At 46.4% G+C, this 21,916-nt stretch overlaps 1 protein-coding gene across 2 annotated transcripts in view; it reads right to left on the bottom strand.

The window, feature by feature from the left end:
* Positions 1–3,369: 3,369 nt before the first annotated feature.
* Positions 3,370–21,916, bottom strand: part of SLC15A2 (solute carrier family 15 member 2) — a gene marked incomplete in the record, with an annotated part of 62,051 nt that continues 43,504 nt past the window's right edge. Inside the window, 7 exon segments of one of the 2 annotated variants that reach the window (XM_034786407.1) lie at positions 3,370–4,298; positions 5,530–5,634; positions 7,562–7,708; positions 12,235–12,328; positions 13,814–13,924; positions 16,850–16,896; positions 20,502–20,666. In XM_034786407.1, coding sequence (XP_034642298.1) covers positions 4,122–4,298; positions 5,530–5,634; positions 7,562–7,708; positions 12,235–12,328; positions 13,814–13,924; positions 16,850–16,896; positions 20,502–20,666 — 846 coding nt within the window. 2 annotated transcript variants of the gene reach the window in all.

The raw sequence follows: 21,916 nt of genomic DNA, 5'->3' as shown, positions 1-21,916 counted from the left end.
ATGTTGCACACCTTTTCCCCTCCTGGATTGTTCCAATTTATACAAATAATCCCTTGCTGGATCAGGTCCGGGTTTGTACAAGTGGTTCATTATATCATTTCATGAGCCTACAGTAATTTTAATGGCGCACACAAAAACAATGAACAACTCTGATTATTTTGCCCTCATTTTATCATGATGGCTTGGTACATAGAGAAGTTTGGAATGGTGCAATTTGGCATCTGAAATTTACAGATTCATATCACATATTAAATGGATCCTTTATGAGTTTGGAGTGATGCCTGTAATTTGAACTCAGAGTGTGCGACATCCTCTGCTAATGCTGCCAACGAGCTAAAAAACATTTGAAAAAGGAGCTTTTGGAGGAGATGCGACTTTTAAGAAAGCCTCATTTGGCCACTAGACTCTTCCTCTTGCAAATCCGTTGTCAGGACGCAGACTGCTGATCGCTTCCCTTGGAAAGTGCTCCAATAATTTTCAATTGCTTTTTACTCTGCACAAGCCCTGAAACCCCAAACTGCTTCCAAATTCAAAGCTTATAAAAATTTAAATGCTCCAATAATTTCAACTTGAGTCTGCTCACTGCTGCTGGAGCTTGTCCTCCATTCCACCACTTTTCGGGGGGAGGGGGGCGGAGAGGAGGAGGAAGAAGGTCCATTTATGAGTGCTTCACTTTAGAAGTGAGTCAGATAGCATCATAGCAGAGCATTTCAGCAGTCGCTGAGCTGATTCTCAATGTATCATAAAAAAGGATTAGGAAAGCAAGAAGATTGCCTTGAGGGGAAAGAACCAACAGTCATGGCAAGAGGAGAAGAATATGAAAAGAAGCAAAGGGCATAATCCTGAACTGGGCTCTGAAGAGTGGGCTGGGTGACCTAATAGATGGTTTTGTATATCCTTTACTCACCAGTGAGACATAGCTTCTCCTGGGGTGGAACCCAGCAGCTGTTCAACAGAACATTAGCCAAAACATATACAGAACCATTGCAACTATGCAATGGTTTAGAACAGGAACTGAAGGCAAACATCATACCCAATTGAAATTGCAGAAGAAATGTAGGGAAGCAGAATGCCATTATCTGAAAACTAAGTAATTTGGCCATCTCTCATGAAAAGTGCCATGGGATTGGCAGGCCTTGATTCTGGACAGCATCCCTATTTAACACAGCTCGTAAGCACATCGAGTTAAACATGTGCCTAAGGGCTGTCCAGAATAGGACTGGAATTAAGCACGTGTGTCAGTGCTTTCCTGAATTGGGGCCACAATGACCACAGATGATCAAGGCCTGACTTCTGCAGCATTTGAAAGATGAGAGTCTCTTTAAAAGTCTATTCACTATAAATCTGCCTCCTCTGCAATTATTCTAAGCAAATGTGCTGAGAGCACTGTTGCCGCTAAAATGCTGTGATACGCCCTTGCCAAATGAGACAGCACACAGAGAGAGTCTGGGTGAAGGGGGGGCACAGATGAGGGAGGGCACCTCCCTGGCAGTTTTGCTAGACCAATAATTATGAGCTTATTTCTGGACAGAGAAAGAAATCTCATCCTCAGACAAGCTAGAAAAATTGGATAATTATTTCACAGTTCTGCTAAAATAGCTCTTGCCAGAATCTGGTACCGAGGAACAAAAGGAAAGACACACCGTTGATGAAGTTAAAAACAGAGCTAAGTGAGCCAAATAAATCACTGGTGCAGTGTTCTGCCTTGCTAGGCTGAAACCGGAATAGGATAATAAAGCGCATCCTGGTTTAACCCTCTGCAGGATACCTGGAATGTTACAGAAATTGCTGCAACATTTCTCCCACTGGGGAACCACTGAAGCATAGGATGAGATGCCTCACAACAGCTATATCCTAACCTGAAGTGGCAAGGGTATAATGTAATATACCAAATGCTCAGTAAAGTTTTACTACTTAGCAAGGAGTCAGGGTCTATGGGATTAAACCTAACCAGTTCTTTAATTGTAGCTTATTGAAATAGTTCATGAGTCTGCAAAGCCTGCTAAAAACTGCATACATGAGACAGATTAGACCAGTGGTTCTCAACTTTTTTTTAGATCAGGACTCATTTGTAAACATTGATGGCCAGTCCCAACGCAGTAAATAGCTTAAGTAGAAAATACACAAGTATTTTGGCCCCAAAATACTTATTACTCTCTACACAGCACCATAAATCCCACCTGCCTGCACGCAGCCTTAGCCCTGTCACGGACCCTGCAATGGCTGTAGCCTCCCACTTTATTCCTCACCCATTGTTTGGTGCTCTGTGCAGCCTCTTCAGAAGCATGGTAGCTCCCTGAAGTGGAGCCCAGTCCTGGAACCTCTACCTCTGCCCCCCGTCGCCCCCAGCACTCTGCAGGGCGCTGGGCTCAGCTGCCCCCCAAGCCGCCCAACTGTGCCAACTTCTCAGGAAAGGCCGAATGCAGCATGCTCTGCCCCGGGCTCCCACGCGAGCTCCGCGGCACTACCAGCAGGGCCAAAATGTGCATGGCCAGCCCCAGCCTCACTGCAAGTGCCCAGTGCACTGAGCAAGTTTGCAAGGGCACACGCAGGGCACCGCGGGGCCCAGACACTTGCAGAACGCCAGGTGCACTGGCTGCAAGAGCGCCTAGTGGGGACTCTCACCTTCCCCCAGCTCCCCTTGGACTCCAGCCCCCCAGGATTCCGGTATCTGCCACTGCTTTGTGAGGCAGGAATAATCCCTCCTTCTCGCCCCCGGTGCTTACCAGCTGCCCCACGTCAAGAAGGGGCTGCTCGGGAGCATTCTCCCTCTCGGAGCTGCTGCAGCCCAGGGCCGGGTGATGAAGGTGGGGTGCTGAAAGTTACTGGGGCTGGGTGGGAGCCCCATGAAGCTCCCTCCTGCCAGACTGCGCTTGCTTTCCTTGCCTGCAGATCTCCATCTCCTGCTCTCACACCTGTCGCCCCTCACCGGAGCTGCCACATGTCCTTCGGGTTGCCAACTTTCTAATTGCTGAAAACCAAACACCCTTGCCATGCCCCCTGCCCCGCCTCTTCCCCCGAGGCCCCACCTCTTCCCCTGAGGTCCTGCCCTCCCCGCTCACTCCTCTCACTCCATCACTCCCTATCCAACCCCCCTGCCCGCTCACTCCCCTATCTCCCGGGACTCACCTGCTGCCTGCAGAGCCAGACTGGGAGGAGCTGACACAGAGCCTGCCCACCTGCCCAATTGGGGCACAACGGGGTGGGCGGGGTTGGTCCTCAGAGCAAGGGGCCAGGGTGGAGAGGGGTCAGCTGTGCTGACCGGACACTGCCAGATTCCCTTTTCGACCGGACACCCGGCAACCCTACATGTCCTCCGAGTAGCAGGCCGCTTGCAAGGCAGCTGGGCACCAGCAGAGGCCACCATGTGTTGGAATGGTGCCAAATCGGTGGGGCCATACTGAATGAAAGGTGTGAGAACATGACTTGACGTGACTGACCTGCGAAAGAGGATTCTGGGAGCAGAATCCTTCTCTTAGCGTCAGGCAGCTGGCAGAGGTGAAACTGACTGGCTCCATGCTGCGGGTAGTTTCTGGGGGATATTTTGTCCTGCAACATTTCATTGCCCATTATTACATGTGGATCTGCAGGTAGAAACCATAAATCAAGACCCCTTGTAATATGTAACAATGGGAGCAAAATGCCCAGAAAGAAGTCACATGATGAAATCTTCCATGATTATACGTAACACTTCCCGACCTTACTGATGACACGGAAACCTCCTACCAATCATTCCATCAAATTGCTCTTCAGTAAATTTCATCCCGTTCTTCCAAATGCCTACATAAATCAGCAGTGTTGTCTCAGAGTCCAGTGTACATGCTTCCCCCTGCTGCTAAATATATATTTAAAGCCAAGTCACAGAAAATAATTTCCTGGCTATAAAGGGCGGGCAGATTTAAAATTATATTGTATTTATTTGTAATAGTGCCTTTAATACGAGGGGAGCTTTCCAGGGCAGTTTTATACAAATTTTCAGACCCCTTGTTTGGGGAAAAGGGGGATATTTTTTCAATTTAGCAGAAAGATACATTTCGAGCGAGAGGCCAGAATGCAAAAAACCCCGTCCCTGCCCCTGAACCTCCTTCCTGTTAAAGCAACCAGCCCAACCGACAGTCATGTTATAGCTTTGTTTTCTGGGGAACGAGGCTAATCACGTTTCCATTACTGGGCATCTCTTTCTCCTCTTCTTTTTCCGGCAGGTCTTCGGGATCCACGCTAATGTAGAAATAGCCCATGATGGAGAAAATGATGCACACGGCAAAGAGCAGGCAAGCGAACAAGACAAACTCAGCCCACTGGAGAAGAAAAAGAACAACTCTGAGGACTCTGTGCCTGACACGAAGGGCATCACACTTCATTTTAAAGTGGCTCCTTAAAAGCAGTACCTTGACTTCCAGGAGTGCTCATGATGGAAGTCGTGAGTGACTTTTCTTGTAAGCCACTTAGAAGCCTGCCTTACATATACCATGCTAATTATAAACAGATGGATTACAGATCAAACTAATTGGACCGATCAAATTAGTTTAATGAGGGCTTCTCCTCAGAATCTACTCTGAGTGTGCCCTATCTGCTTCCACCCTTTTCAATGAATGGGAATACACTCTAACAGCTTATGGGCTAGGCAAAAATCTATTCTGTTCCCCGTGTATTTGAATTTAGTGTTAAATTTTAACTAGAAATCAAACCCAACCCAGGGCTGCCGAGAGCGGGTTCGGGCCCTGGTGAAAAACATTTTTCAGGCCCCCCAGCAAGGGCAGACCGGCTAAACAGGGCCAACGAGGTGGGGGGGGGAAGCCGGGCCACGGACCCCCTTCCGGACCGCCGGGTCCCGGTAATTTGTACTGGCTTCCCCTGCCTCTCGTCGGCCCTGCACCAGAACCTTTTCTGCAAGCCCCCCAGGATACGGACAGTCTGCAGAAAACCATATCCAAATCCAACCCGGACTGATCCAGACCAACAGGGTCAGCTACCCCTTGGGGACAATGGGGTTCAGCCTGACCAATAATGACACAGCTGTGTGGTGTGACGGGTGTACTGAAGATTGCAGTACCCTTTGCTGCGGCTAGAATCTCCTGGTGGGGCTAGAGATATCCGCACACCCCGAGAGGCTGCAGTATGCCTGGCTGCCACCAGTGGAGTGCAGGCAGCCGAGGCAAAAGACAGGGATAACAGACTTCTGGGAGGCGACTGCAGCTCAGGCCCACCGAGGCAGGGTATATACAACATTCTGCACATGCTCCCTGCTGCCTCTGCTCCAGAGACACCGCTTGATCTGAGCACCAGCCACTACTGAACAATTAAACAACAGGGCAGCCTCAGCCCGTCTCTGATTTGAACCGCCTGATTGGTGGGGGTGCAGAGAACCCCTTGCTCCCGCTGCGGCCAATGAGGCTGCTGAGTGCTTGGAAAGAAAATAATCGGGCCCTAAATCTACCAAATGCTGTGCTAGCAGAGAGCCAGTCTTGGGATTCTGCCCATGTCCTGACCCCGGTTCGAACGTGGTCAGTAATATATTCAAAGCCATACCTGCTCCAGCGGCGCTGCTTGGGCAACGATGAGCACAATGACATTTCCAAAGGCCACGGTGAGCAGCCAGCCTGCCTGGAGCACTGATTTCATGCTGACAGGAGCCTGAAAATAACAACGCAGAGGCCTCATAAGTGGGTTTTCCTTGGTTTTCGTGTTCAGCTGCTTTCCTTCCCTGTTATTTCCTGGGTTACAGGTGTGTGGAGGGGTGGGTGCTCTAGAGAGAAACAGGATTGAGGTGGGAGGAATCTTCTTCTCTACCATGGCCACTTTCTGCCAGGCCCATCGGTGCAAGGTGATTACCAAGGGGCTGCACACTTAATTGTCCCCCATTCCTCCAAGCAGAGCACACCTCTGGTCTAACACAGCGCCCGGGTCACGAGCACAGGGGCTTTCCAGGATGTATGTAGAGTTGGTCCAGGATGGGGTGTGTCGGGATAAAGCAGACATGTCTGGGACAGACCTGTGCACCCACTAGCCCCACTGCTGCAAGCCCCAGAGATTCAGACATTTTAAGGCCAGAAATGATCATCTAGTCTGACCCCCTGCATAGCACAGGCCGGCCATAGAATTCAACCCAATCCAGTCAACTGCTCTAGCCCAATACCTTGTGGTTGAATCAGAGCCGAAAGAGACCCAGTCATGACTGAAAGTCTCCCAACTGGTGGAGAATTTACCACATCCCTTCGTAAACTGTCCCAATGGTTAATGATCTTCACGGTTAAAAATGTGTACCATATTCCCAGTATAACTTTGTCTAACTTCAACATCCAGATGAATGGACCTTGTTATGCCTCTGTCTGCTAGATTAGCCCTCTTGTAGCAGATACCTTCTCTCCATATAAGCACCTATTGACCATGCTCAAGTCGCCTCTTGCCTTCTCTTCACTAAGCTTCTCTGAGCTCCTTTAGTCTCTCATTACAAGGCAAGTTTTCTTGTAGCTCTTTCTTGAACCCTCTTAAAATTTACAACATCCTTTTTAATGTGGGGACACTAAACCTGGATTCCAATGCTGTACACAGAGGCTATGTAAGTATATCTTCTTAGGTTTCAGAGTAGCAGCCGTGTTAGTCTGTATCCGCAAAAAGAAGAACAGGAGTACTTGTGGCACCTTAGAGACTAACAAATTTATTAGAGCTTATGCTTATGCTCTAATAAATTTGTTAGTCTCTAAGGTGCCACAAGTACTCCTGTTCTTCTTTTTATATCTTCTTATTCCTCCTCAGTATTCCACTATTTCTACATCCAAGGACCACCCCCATTTCTCTAGTGAGAATCCAACTGAAAAGACAGGAACGAGTTAAATAGTAAGCTTTTAGAGCCCAAATTTCCCTTCCATTACACCTGTGTAACCCCAATAACGGCAGGGGGCGTGCACAGCTGTAAATGCAATGGGCTTACATACGAGTAGCAGCAAAGGCTCATTTGACCTCTAGATAACAGGTCAAATTATCTGCTGGTGTCCATTGGAGTCAGCAGAGCTGCACCAACTTGCACCAGCAGTGAAAGGAGTCATTCATGTTACATTTTGGCTGCTGTCTCTATAAAATATTCACCAGAAATGAGAAGAAGAAAATCATCTTGGGGGAAACTGATGCTATGGCATTTGGGTCCTTCCCCTTAAAAAGCAACTGACCGAAATTCTGCTTGTTGTTTCAGTCCTGACTTGACGGGAGGTTGCCTGAGTATAGTTTAGAGCAGAATTTGGACCATCTACGTTAACCATTTCCTCAAGTCTGCCTCACAATCCCAATTTCTTATAACTGCAACCCAGTAATATTTTGCCCTCCTAAAGCATCCTTCTTTCAGTCAAGGCACTTTCAACTCTTGACTGAATTTAGCTTCACACCCCTTCTGTGAGATAGACACATCGCTATCCCCATTTTAAACGGAAGCACAGCGATGTTACCACTAAGTGACATGCCGAAGGCCATGTTACAAGTCAGTGGCAGAGGCAGGAATAGAAGAAGAAGAAAAAAGAGTCAAGACTAATGGATTCTAAACTACAAGCCATCAATCCCAATACAATACCTGAGAATAAGAGAATGCTAGCCCCGTAATGGAGAACATCACTTCCCCGGCTGATATTAACAGGTACTGTGGCAATTGCCAAGCAATATGGACATCGTTGGCCATGATATCTTCTGTCTTCCATGCTCCAATAGTGTTTGCAGAAGTCTAAGTGGGAAAATAAAAAGTCACGTTGATTAGCTGTTGAAGTGTGAGATCTATATTACATTGGCTTCCATGCAGAATTTACCAAAAACAGGTTTTCCTTTAAAGATTGAAGCAAAATCCTGCCCTTGAATTCACTAGGTGGATCTGAACTGTGCTCTTCCTCTCTACTAGCAAAATTCTGGGCAAGTCAGGAGTGCAAGATACTCATCACAATCCGCTGCACAGATCCAAGAGAGGATTATTGTTCTAAACCTCTGCCAGACGGACCCATATGGTTTATTGTAAATTCATTTACAATGCTTTTATTTTATTTTCCTAGATTGCAGTAAAATCTGCTCCGATTCAGAGAGAGAAAGATTTGAGTGGTAGCCAAGAAAACTCTGGGCTACACTGACATAAAGTCAACAGCAAACTCTGCTTTCAGGAAGGATATTATGTAGAACAGAAGATGCACTTAATCACCCTAAAGGGAGGCAAATCGAGAGAGTGTATTTTAGAAGGCTAAAAGTGGGGAGAAGACTTTCTGTGCTCACTAGACCCCAAAGAAATGTCACTAACCCCTTAAAATAACTGGAGATTGATGAAAGCCAGATGGAGACAGCGTCCCTAGCGATTTACATCTTACAGTTCAACCGCGCTAACATGCCATACATGGCATGTAGTTCATTTATTTATATAGCACCCACCACAGGTGATCTGGGTGCTGTACAATTCATAGTAATAATTAGAACTGAGCTGGGCCTGGAGAGAAATGGCCACTCAGGCTACAGAAAAAAAACAAATTTGCCCAGAGGGGAAGAGATGGTAAAATGGAGAGGTCAGGAAGGTCAAAGATGACCTCAGTCAGATGGGAAGGCCTTGCACAGAGCCTTAAGAGACAGCCACAGCAGGACTGTGGTCAGGGACAGAGTTAGATAGATAGAGCCCCTGAACTGAGCATACCCTGCCCCATCCCTGTCCGCTTGGGGATAGAGCAATAGAGATGACTGTGGACAGTCCAGAAAGGACAGCGTATGAGTGATGATCATTCAAGTACCTTGGACAACAATCCTTGAGGGCCTCGTATACCATGAGCACAACCATGAGCTGAATCCATTGTCCAACCTGGTACTGCTGCAAGGTGTTACTCATTCCCTCACTCTGATAGGAAGGAGCAAACAATGGGGCCAGATTCCAAAGCCTCCACTTGGTCATTACTCAAGCTAAACTCCCTTTTGAGTGAGAATGCCAGGCTTTGTCCCAATTGGTCAGGGCTGCCCAGAGAGGGGGGCAAGTGGGGCAATTTGCACCAGACCCCGGACCCCACAGGGCCCCCCACGAGAATATAGTATTCTATAGTATTGCAACTTTTTTTATGGAAGGGGCCCCAAAAATTGCTTTGCCCCAGGCCCCCTGAATCCTCTGGGCGGCCCTGCAATTGGTTAGGTCATGACTGGCCATCTCTCCAGCCGCCCGTGGCTTCCCTCAATACCCATCTACTTGAAGAGCTGCTGAAACTCTTGGGGCTAGTTCATTATTTTTATGCATTGGTACAATATTGGCCAATCACTGTGGGGAGAAACAAAAGTGAAATGAACATCCTTGATTTTCAATGTCCAAGCTGAAAGAAATGCTGCAAAAAAAAAAAAAAAAGGAAGGAAAAAGCAAAAACAAGCAAAGGGTTTGGGAAACTCTTGCATTTTTAGTATTTTAAGGGGTGGTCTTAATAACGTAGGTCAAGAAATGTCTCTGTTTATAGCGCATGGGTTTTGTGTTAGTGGCCCCTTACTGATGGAGGGCAAAAATAGGAAGTAAACAAAAAATAGCCATGTTGATTTCTGTTCTTCTGTGCTATAGATTTGTGGGAATACATGGAAACAATTGGTCTTTGTGTGCAAAGGGGTGCAATCTCTTTTGCCAAATAAGAAAGCCCCCAAATGCATATTTTAAAAATAAAAGTAAGTGTGTGTGTGTGTGTGGGGGGCGAGTTTAAGGGCTCCCCTGAGTCCCCACCAACCCCCACTTCAAGTTGTTTATGTCCCCTCTACCTCCATTCATAGAATACAAGGGGTTCTCTAAGCAAAACAAACAAATGAACAACAAGGACCTTTTCTCAGGGGAAGGATCACTTGATGATTACCTGTTCTGTTCATTCCCTCTGGGGCACCTGGCATTGGCCACTGTCAGAGGACAGGATACTGGGCTATACAGATCTTTGGTCTGACCCAGTAGGGCCATTCTTATGTTCTCTTTTCCTTATGAGATGGGAATCCAGATGAAAGGAAAGGAAGGCACAGGTGGCAGTCTTTCACAAGTCAGCCCTTTGGGCTTGGGCTTTCAGCAGGTCTATTGCCTTTAATTAAAAATCTACCTCCAGCCCCTCCTCTTGGGGCATTCTGCTCTACAGCTGGTCCACGCAGTTCCAGGGACGGTGAGACCAGCACCTGTGTTCCTCTTGGCTGATCTCTCTCCGTGGTCAGTAGTCTCGGACTGTTCAGCACCCCCTTCCTGTGGCAGGTTTTCCCTTTTTAAACTCCCCCTTCCCTCCCCTCCCCTGCAAGCAGAGCTAGCCTTACAGGTGCGCCTCATTAGTGCTGAACAAGCCCAGAAGAGCTCATGAGTCTCCTCTCCACCAGAGTGGGGGGTGCCCCTGCACAGTACGGCTAATTTAAGTTCCATATCCTCAGTCTAGGAAGAGCAACATCTACCCTAAAAATAATGGGCTGGGCCTGAGCTAGTGCTAACCAGTGTTGCTCCCTTCAAGTCAATGCAGCTGCACCCGTTTACACGGCTGATGATCTGGCCCAATATATCATAATGAATCTGTGTCCACTTAGGACTACACAGATGTTACTCTTCTGCATAGCACTGACAATAGGGATAGAATCCAAATTCTCGTGCCTCCAAAGCACAGACCTCTACCATGTAAAATGAACGGAAAACACCATTAGCTGTCAGGGCCTATGATACATAGCTGAAGCTGAGCAGTCCTGATTCCATCCAGTAGAGGGCAGCATTATGCATATATCTGATTCAGCTCATTCCAACGTGATTATTTACACTATAAAACGACTTTTACTTAATCACACTACTGATAACATGAGTTGCAGAGATAAGAAAAACATCCCTTCGCAGAGGATAAACAAATAGGCCAAGATCCATTTGCTGATTTGTAGAACCGGAGTGAGGTTGTTAAGGTAACCAAAATTGTAAAAGTTATCTGAGCAAAAAGATACCATGCAAATGATGCTGTTATTTATTGTGGCAAATGCAGATAGGAGGCACTTGGCATATCAAAGATTAATGCATAAAGTTTGGAATGCTTGGAGTTCAGAGACAGACTTAAGAGTATATTCTCAAGGACTGGGTGAGTGTGACTCCTGATAGCATTTATGGGTTAGCTACATAAATCCCTGTTCATAAAGATGACAGCGTATGGCTATTCCCCCTAGGATTCTACGCCCCATTCTAGCAGCGGCTAGTTATTTTGTGGTTGCAGTTTTTTCTTTAGATCATTGGGCTTTCCAGACATGGACAGAGCCTATTAATTACCCAATAGGGAGACTTTATTACCAGGGAGTAGCTAACGGCACTTTGCTATCTGAATCACAAGGTTGTGGTCAGAGACAGAGAGGACAGCTGAGCAGTGTGTCCTGTCAGACCTGGTTTATCTGTATGGCTGTGCACTGGAAAGGCTTAAATAGTAACTGATCTGATCACATTTATATACTTAGCCTTTGCCAACCAGAACAGAACAGAAGATCTGAGCAGGGGCAATCAGTCAAAAGGGTCTGCATAGCTTGGAAGGTGCTCAAACCCCAGCAAGGGGTGTTTTATTCATGAACACTTCCTTTCCATTACTCTAAACCAGCTAAGAATAAAGGCTTTCCTTGGTTACAGCCCAAATTTACTACACAGACCCCAGCTGAGGACTGGAAGGACAGAGAAAGGTCTTTCCAACCTTACTCACCGTTTTGCACCCGTCCCTGACCCCATCTAAAATCCACAAGACATGTTGTTTTGGCCTAAAAATTGATAGGTTAGGTCTGGGGACATGGTAGAATGTTTCTGCAAAGTGATGCGGGCAAGGGGTTTCCGTTAGGAAAGTATTTCAGTGACCACATGTAGACAAGACCAGAATGCCTCATCCAAAAGATGGTGTTTCCAGCAGCACAGCGCCCCCTAGTACAGTATTAACTCAGTGCAAACAATGTTGCTTAGTGGAATTGCCAAGAGCAATTAATGGATCACATGGTTTTCCTGGGAGGGTTCCCATCCAATGTACTGGCCAGGCCTTACCCCTTATCTGACAGAATGACAGCTTGTGGTGGGATGGCTGCAGGCTGCATTAATTCACATGGGTGGGTATCAAAAATCTTCCTTAAACTCCCATTGACCCACATGTAATTCATGCCTTTAAATGGCTACTCCTCCATTCCTACCAGGGCAAAGGAATAGTTAACCGTTGCCAGTGGAAGAGCAAGAGCAGTGACAGATACGGGCTGAATGCAGCATGGAAACAACATGTTAAAATAAAAGTAACTTACGTTAGTTATAACAATGGTGTACGATGCTCCAAAGTCAAGCAGGCCTAGGTCCAGGGTGACTTCCTTAGCTTCAGTTTTGCATTGTACACTGTATCTTGATAAAGGACAAAGTACAGTATTTCCTGGTTAGTTTCATAGACAAAGAGCACAGAACACAGCCATTAAAAATACTCCTGAAGTGGACTAGGGGGATTGAATAGCCTACAGTTGTAGTCATATAAATCTCCATGGGCTGCTCTAGAGTTTTTCCTGTTGCTTTGAGTTCCCTTCCTTTTAGGACTACTTTGTGGGTATTGGTAAATTCAGCTTATGGTACATTAAATTCCTGGCATTTTTTAAATGATTTCTGCTTCCATCTGGCACTGATCTCCTAATTCCCTAGATCTATTTTTTTTTTTCAAAATTAAATCCAGCTCCTTCAAGGTTTGTGGACCAGACACTTCAGAAGGGCCCATAGAGTCTTCAGCTCACTTGAGAAAATGAGCTCTCCACCTCCACAATCTAGTTAACCATTTGCTTTCAGAAGAACAGGACTTGCCTTCAGATGTGTTCTTCTTGCTGTGGACAAGTGAGATTTCCATTCAGATGCATAGAGGCTGGACATAGTTACCAGAGTGGCAGCTGAATCTCAGCAATAAAGTTCTTGGGCAGGGGTGCATAGGAAGGGGGAAGTTGTGCAAATTTTTTTTGGACCTAACGGGTGTTAGAATGATGGGCACCTTAGAAATACCAGCGTCTTCAGTTCAGACTGTGCTACCAAACCTCAAGCCCAGCAGAGACAGGCTGAAATACCAGCGTGGCTTCTCCCACCCAAGCTCCAGCACTTCCTGGTGCAAAATACGAATGGCTATGGTGCCAAGATCTCAGTGCTGATGATAGCTTGAGCCCCACAGAGAATCACGCTTGTTATCATCCTCTGGCAGGGGCAATGTGCAAGGCTCTCCCGTCCTTCTGTTTAACAGATAACCATCGCTACAATTCCCCTACCTCGAGCAAATCACACACCAGTTCTGGACGCCTTGCCCATTCTCTCCCCCTACATTTCCCAGACAACATGGAATAAGAATTTGGGGCAAGTGGAAGAAAGTCACACACTGTATTTTTGACACATTCCAAGGGGTTTGCTTGACTTGGCCCTTACAATAGCTAAAGTAAGATACTGGGTCAAACTGCTACATCTTTACTTGGGTAATGGAAGTCCAGATTATGAATTTCAGAATTCCCCCTCCACCCCGCACTGTATCCTAATCATCTATCCCAAGCAGTAACAGCCTTGGAGAAAGAGCTAGTCTTGGCATTGACCGGATGCTGAATTCATCTGACTACAGATCATACAAAAGGACCTTGATCTGCTGGACACCCCGTGGAGTAACAACACTGCTTCCCTCCAAGTCTATCCGAATGGGACAAGACTCTTGTTCTGCTCTCCACTTGGCTGACGTGTCTGCTTTTACAAACGTAGTGAGCAAACTGGGAGATGGTGCTAAAGGACCTTCGTATCAGCCTGAGAGAAGCCCCACCTAGCCAGAGGGAGGAATGAACTTCAGATGTAGGCTTTAGCCGAGTTAAGGAATCTTACTTTCCCCTCTCTAACGTTGTGTAATCTGAAACACTGTAGTTCTTATTAATACTGATGATCTGCTCTCTGCCAATGGTGACGTTGACATCTTGGTCCAAAGCATTAATGAACCTGCAAGGAAGCCATATTTTATTATGGTGTCATATCAATCCAGAGAAATACAGCACCAGATATTTTACATGAGCCACTCAATCTCTCCTAATGCACTTTTTACCTTTTAATTGTTATGGCCTGCCAGATACCAACATTTAAGCCTGGGCTGTTGCCAACCTATTATTCTATGATTACTGGTTCCCACCCTCATATAATTTAACCCCTTATTTCCCCCAGAGTTGACTGCCACTGCACCCCCTTTTTCCCCTATGAACTGGCTGTTAGAACATGCAGGCAATCTCTGCTGAGACACTTTCATGGACTGACCGGCAGGGCCGCTCCAAGAGGAGATTTGACCTCTTCCAAGGAAACGAGGCCTTACCTGCACTAGAAAGGGTTTACCAGCGTAGCTGTACTCGCAAGTCGACATGCAGTTCATACTGGCAGTGCATTTGCTGGGATAGTTTATACCAGTTCCGAGTGAAATAAGTTATACCAGCAAAAGGACTTTTTTGCCAGTATGACAGTGTTTACACTAGTGTTTTTCCTTGCATTTTGATGTTGGTCAGGGGTGTGATTTTTTTTCACGCTCCTAACAGACATGGCTATTTCAGCAAAACATTTAAGTGCAGATCAGGCCTAAGTATTGGAGCTGGTTATAATTTTTTTTAAACAAAAAATGGCTTTTTCCTCTACATGGAAGTGTCTATAGAAATGTCTTTTTCGACACAATATTTTGGATTGTTCATTGAAAAAATGATGTTGTTTCAGTTGCCAAAAACTGAAAAAATTTAGGTGGTCAGGAGAAAAGTCTCAGTAAAAGCAAAAATGTTTGCCCAAACAGTTGAAATTTTTCAGTTGCCAAAAACTGGAAAAAAAAAATAATCAAACTGTCTTATTTGCCAAAAAACAACAAAACCAAATGTTTTCAAAAATTTTGAAGAAAAAAACTCAGTGAAAACTGAAAACCTTTTTCACTTTGTCAGAATTTTCCCCAGGAAAATAAAAAACTTCCTGATCAGCTCTACTAAGCATGTCTCCCTGTGATGTTCAATCACTACTGACAGTGATTATGAAAGTGCTACTAGATTCAGCTAACCCACAAGGCAATGAATGATACACTCTACTGGGGCTGTGCACGAAGCTATCTGGCCATGAGTAACGTATGCCTTCAGCAGAGAGGTTCTTCTTCATACCTTCCTTCCAATAGAGACTTGCACTGCGGAGTTTGAAATCAGTACCCTCTTTTACAGTACTTGGTGCTGCTTCTGTAGCAGCCTGGGCACGAGGGGCAGGCCAGGGCAGGCCTGGGGCTGGGCGTTCTGGAGATGGGAGGAAGGAAGCGGGAGGAAAGGGGGTGCAGCCGGGGCAGATCAGCATGTGACAGATTGTCAGTATCCTGTAATGTACTGAACAAATCTTAGGGATTTAAGTTAAACCTTATTGAATTAGGGTTAACACCTTTGGGGTACGCAGTATTAAAAATGCCATTGTGTATGTGTTGTTGTGACATTGTATGTACCTGCTATAGTAGGGAGAGGGGAGGCTAATGAACTTTCTCCGTTATCAACTCTTTGATGTCACCCCCCTGGGGACAAATGCACATACTCGTTCAAACTGGATTCTCCAGAGACCAACCAGGGTTTAGATAGACTGAGCCTTCTTCCTGATCCAGCACATGACCAGGACCCCTGGTCCTTGGTGGGCCCCAGTCCTTAAGAGAGGATTGGGAGGTCTTGACCTACTAGGGCCTCTTAAGATCGTGTGCTTGTTCTGATCTGAAGCTCTGATGAACTTGTAACCACAAGGATGCCCCTCGGGCGAGGTATGAAAAGACTGCACTTGCCAGAACCCACATGAGAGTTGGGATGAACTCTGGGAAGCTTATTAGCCTGCGTGGAGGTTCTTTCATGGTTTTTAATATGTTTCCTCTGGACTGCTTTCACCTTAGGAACAAAGGCTGGCTTAGAAAGAGCTGTGTGGTGACATATCGGTAGCAATTATGCTGCTATCCATCTCTGAAGAGAAAACAAGCAGGTATCCTAGGGCAACTCTCTGGCCTGGGCATACACCGGTCAGAAGGGAGAGAGGTGTGTCTCCACACAAGAGAGGCAACAGCTGGGGATCTGGAAGCCGAGTGTGGGTGCCCTAGTTGTACCACTGAGAAGAAATACCCTGAACTGGGACACCGCACTTCTGTACAACTCCACCAAGGGTGCAAGTTAGGTCAACCATGTGCCGGGGGAAAAACTGAGTAGGGGAAGTGCAGACGGCCTCCCATTCACCTCAGTGCCATCCCGGCAGTGGTGCTGGCACTGAATCCATCCCTGGGGGGCCTGATTCTCTGCTGCCTGACACCTTGTATAATCCTTTACACCTGAGCCACATGGAGGTCAAACCCTGCCATCGCTTGGAAAGGAGAATTCTGGTTTGGTAGCTGTAGACAGAGGCCCGCAAGGGTCAACGACTGCACAAGGTGAAGGAGAGGGGAGAATCAGGTCTGAGGTGGGTTGGGATGAATGATCATCGTGGGTTGGGCATTTTCCAGAGCAGCATTGACAGGCCCAGTTAACTGGTGCAGTTTTCCAGCCTGCTTGCTCCTGGTGCTGTCAGGTCAGGTGCAATAGAGGGCTAAAGTGTCCTCCTCCTTCAAAGTGACAAGAAAGCTGTTGTTTTCTTGTTTTGTTTTTGGTTTTTTTTTTTGCCATCTCAATTCTGAACTTCTTAGGAGGGGACTGCTAGTAATACCTGATTCTGCCTGGCAAGTGTGATGGGAATTTTACAGCTCACCAGGGACTGAGCCAAAGCGGCTGACACCTGAAGCCTCCTTTCACTCAGGAATATTGATTGGATTCAGACTCTGGCTGAGAAGGGCATCCAAGTTCCATTATCTCCAAACCCCATTAGACAGCACCATACAATCAACCCCAAAGTAATTCCCACCTGACAGCCGTCAGCCCCTTGGCTGGTTTTGTTTCCATGTCTGCAATCTAGAAATAAATCAAATAAACAATTACTATGGTTGCCTTTCAAACGAGGTGCAGGGGAAAATGTAGAAATCAGGGGAATTAGGAACCTGATGGAAAGCCCACTGAAGTCAATGGAAATCTGCAATAGGTTTTGATTCAGGCCCTAGGGATGAAATCCTGATCCCACTGAAGTCAATGGCCAAATTCCCATTGACTCCAATGGGGGCAGGGTTCATAGATTTTAAGGCTAGAGGGGACCATTAGATCAGCTAGTCTGACCTGCTGAGTAATGCAGGCCATAGAATTTCACCCCATTACCCCTGTATTAAGCCCAATAACTTATGTTTGACACAAGCATATCTTCCAGAAAGGCATCCGGTCTTGGTCTGAAGATATCAAGAGATGGAGAACCCACCACTTCCTTTGGTAGTTTCTTCCCACTGTTAAAAGTCTGTGCCTTATTTCTAATTCAGATTTGTTCAGCTTTAACTTCTTGCCATTGATTCTTGTTATGCCTTTCTTCACTAGATGAAAGAGCCCATTCGTATCCAGGGTTTTCTCCCTGTGAAAGTGTTTATACACTGTAATCCAGCCCCTCTTCATCTTCATTTGGATACGCTGAACAGGTTGAGCTTGTTAAGTCTCTCACTAGAAGGCATTTTCTCCAGCCCTCAAATCATTGTTGTGACTCTTCATTTAATCATCATTTTATGATCACTCTATGCAGCTCCTTGTTAGGACCCCCAAAGGGGACACATGGAGGGTACGCAAATACACCCTGGAGCTGAGAAGCGTAGCAGCAATTCTAAGATTAATTATATTCTCTCTTTTTATTTGAGGAAGGCCAACTGTGTTCAGGGCTGGGAAAGACAGAGGAAAACACGGTCCCTACCCAAAGGGGTAATAAAATCATAGGGACAGATCCTCAGCCAGCGTAGCTCCATTGATGTTCTGCGGCCATTGAAGTCAATGGAGCTATGCCAATTTACACCAGGCAAGGATGTGGCCCATACCATGCACAAGGTGATCAGAATACGGGTCTATCTCAACGTAGTGCAAACGTTTTACATTCCCCACCACCACACACACTTCTTTCTCTAGATTAGACTGAGTTTCTCAGGGCAAGGACCTTGTCTTCTGACATGCCTATAAAATGCCTATCATGTTTTTGGTGCTATCTGCTGCTCTATACATGATAAACAGTCATAATGGACAGTAAACACGTGTATAATAAATAACAACGGCATTTATTTAAATGGTGGATACATGGGAAATAACATCGCCTTTTAGTGGGGCAGGCCAGGCCAGTTAAATTACTATTGTAATCAATGCACCCTAGAGCTGTTAATTTCTTTATCTACAGTTCAGGGGCTCCAAAGATGGGAGAACATCACAGAAAGCTTCTCCAGGCTGGCTCGCCTGAGGAAAGCCCCACAGACCCGTGTCAGCGATGGGCAAACCCAGCAGTCCCTCACGACGGTGAGATATGTCCTGCTCTCGGTGCCAGCAGTGCAGTTCCACTGACAGCATACAATGTAGCCAGGGGAAAAGCTGGCCCATTGCCTGCAGTGTAAACGAGAGTATCATTTGGACCCCAGGCTTTAGAAAAATAAGGGTCAGATACAGCTCTGAAGCGTGAAATTTCCACCTGCCCCTCCTGTATTCCTAGGCAGGTGAACCGGATGGACGGGTGACTCTCTCTGAGTGCAAACCCTGCCCCCCGGGTCCTGCCACGGGGGTCTGGGGCAGGTATAAATTCCAACTGAGGCTGCATAGCAGCCCTGTCAGCTGACGCTGCCTAGGTGATGAGCTCAATCTCACAGTCAGCCTTGCCTGGTTCCTCCCATGTTTCTCCTGAATTTGTGGCTGTCCCGGATAACTCCAGGCCTCATCGACATTGGTGAGGCCTCATCTGGAGTACTGTGTCCAGTTTTGGCCCCCACACTACAAGAAGGATGTGGAAAAATTGGAAAGAGTCCAGCGGAGGGCAACAAAAATGATTAGGGGTCTGGAGCACATGACTTATGAGGAGAGGCTGAGGGAACTGGGATTGTTTAGTCTCCAGAAGAGAAGAGTGAGGGGGGATTTGATAGCAGCCTTCAACTACCTGAAGGGGGATTCCAAAGAGGATGGAGCTCAGCTGTTCTCAGTGGTGGCAGATGACAGAACAAGGAGCAATGGTCTCAAGTTGCAGTGGGGGAGGTCCAGGTTGGATATTAGGAAACACTATTTCACTAGGAGGGTGGTGAAGCACTGGAATGCGTTACCTAGGGAGGTGGTGGAGTCCCCTTCCTTGGAGGTTTTTAAGGCCCAGCTTGACAAAGCCCTGGCTGGGATGATTTAGTTGGGAATTGGTCCTGCTTTGAGCAGAGGGTTGGACTAGATGACCTCTTGAGGTCCCTTCCAACCCTGATATTCTATGATTCTATGATTCTGTGATTCAAGGCGCAGTTTAGGGCTTGCAGCAAAGGTGCCAAGCTGGCCGTAAAATTTACAAGCGATGCTGAGGAGCACTGAATCCTGGCACGTTCAGAGCTGCTCTCAAAGCTCTTCCGAGCACATGCCCGCAAGCCAACATAGTACTACTTTATTCTTTTAAGGGAGAAGATGACAAGAGTTTCCTGCTGCCAACTCTTGTGATTTTATCATGAGCCTTGGGTATCTGATGTTTTTTCTTAAAGCCCCAGCTTCTGGAATCAAGAGATCTCATGAGAGTTGCAGGTTTTGGGGGTTCTTTTAAAGCGAGTTTCTAGTGCTCACAATTGTGGAGAAAAGCTTGAGAACGGGACCCGAATGCAGCCCAAAGACTCCAAAACCCAGAAAGACCAAGAAAATGAACTTCAGATGCAAATTGATTGTTTTTTATAATCTCCTGATTTTTCAGCCAATCTTGTGATTTTGAGCATTCGAATGCATGGGGCTGGCAACACAGAATGACAAGGTTGAGGAATCCCAGGAGGAAGCGTGTTTCAACACGAGGTCAGATTCTGATCACATTTACCCCTGGGTCAAATCTGGAGTACCTCCATTCACTTCAATGGAGTTTCTTTGGCTTCATGTAGGTGATCAGAATCTGGCCCATAGTGTCCAATATACATCTCCAAGGCCATTGCAGCAATTCCCGAAACTGCACCCCAAGCTGGCTCTGCTGCCGGCGCAGAGAGAAGCTAGAGTAATCATTTGTTCTGTTCAGTAAAACAAATGGGCCTTCTGTGTGTTTTTAGTAGACTTGTAATAACTAAACCTACAAACATTCCACTGCTGTTTTCATTCTATGCCTGGCCCCAGAGTCTCTTTTTAACACCATTGCTGTATTGAAGCTCAGACGCTCAGCTTCCCTATCTTCTGCGGCCCTGCTGCCTGGCAGGCACTATTCTGCTCTCTTGCAGCATTCACCAGTTTAAACACGGCCCAGCAACACTGATGCCATAAAATCTGCTAGTTCGTTAATCACCAGCAGAACTGAGCACAGATTCAATGCTGCTAACTGCAAAGTCAAGTTTACAGCATCTGAGAGCAACCAGACAGACTCTGCAACTGAGCGAATGAATTAATGAACCCATTACCCCACTGTATCATCTCAGCCATTGAATTGATACTGTATTTACACTTCAGTCTTCACTTACTAAGTGGCTTGATAGGTTTCCCTCTGACTTGTAGACAATTAAGCTGTATACTGACTTTTCCTGCATGGTGTGGTAAAATGTGGACACTGATCCTTGGGACTGCAGCTCAAAGCCAAGGTTTTGTTGTGCTCCATTCAGCATTAATTTTGAATACTCAGCTGGGTCCTGCAAAAAGAAAACACGCTGTTACGTATTTTCTTCATAAGAGAAAAGATCAAGTTCTTCCTGGGGAACTCCCATTCTGACTTCCAGGAAAGTTATAGACAGATTAATAGGGAATGGGGGATTAAGGTTAGCTGAAAGCATCCCAGCCTTCTTGGTAAATGGCCTATGTTGACCTATGTGCTTGATGCTAGTCTACCCAGAGCTCAGAGCGACTCCTCCAGGTTTAATACTACCCACTGCTCAGGGCATTCTCTCTGTGCTTGCTGCTACAGCAGGACAGATCTTCCCCTGGGCTTGTTGTGCCACTCAACAAACTCTATAGCAGGGGTAGGCAACCTATGGCACGTGTGCCGAAGGCGGCACGCAAGCTGATTTTCAGTGGCACTCACACTGCCCGGGTCCTGGCTACCAGACTGGGGGCTCTGCATTTTAATTTAATTTTAAATAAAGCTTCTTAAACGTTTTAACAACCTTATTTACTTTACATACAACAATAGTTTAGTATCAGAGGGGGAGCCGTGTTAGTCTGAATCTGTAAAAAGCAACAGAGGGTCCTGTGGCACCTTTAAGACTAACAGAAGTATTGGAGCATAAGCTTTCGTGGGTGAATGCCCACTTCATCAGACGTCTGATGAAGTGGGCATTCACCCACGAAAGCTTATGCTCCAATACTTCTGTTAGTCTTAAAGGTGCCACAGGACCCTCTGTTGCTTTTTACAGATTCAGACTAACACGGCTCCCCCTCTGATACTAAACTATTGTTGTATGTAAAGTAAATAAGGTTGTTAAAACGTTTAAGAAGCTTTATTTAAAATTAAATTAAAATGCAGAGCCCCCAGTCTGGTAGCCAGGACCCGGGCAGTGTGAGTGCCACTGAAAATCAGCTTGCGTGCCGCCTTCGGCACACGTGCCATAGGTTGCCTACCCCTGCTATAGAGTTTGTTGAGTGGCACAACAAGCCCAGGGGAAGATCTGTCCTGCTGTAGCAGCAAGCACAGAGAGAATGCCCTGAGCAGTGGGTAGTATTAAACCTGGAGGAGTCGCTCTGAGCTCTGGGTAGACTAGCATCAAGCACATAGGTCAACATAGGCCATTTACCAAGAAGGCTGGGATGCTTTCAGCTAACCTTAATCCCCCATTCCCTATTAATCTGTCTATAACTTTCCTGGAAGTCAGAATGGGAGTTCCCCAGGAAGAACTTGATCTTTTCTCTTATGAAGAAAATACGTAACAGCGTGTTTTCTTTTTGC

The sequence above is a fragment of the Trachemys scripta genome, chromosome 11 (genome assembly GCF_013100865.1).
Source record: "Trachemys scripta elegans isolate TJP31775 chromosome 11, CAS_Tse_1.0, whole genome shotgun sequence".
In the NCBI taxonomy this organism is placed as follows: domain Eukaryota; kingdom Metazoa; phylum Chordata; order Testudines; family Emydidae; genus Trachemys; species Trachemys scripta.
This window is presented reverse-complemented; position numbering and strand designations above follow the sequence as displayed.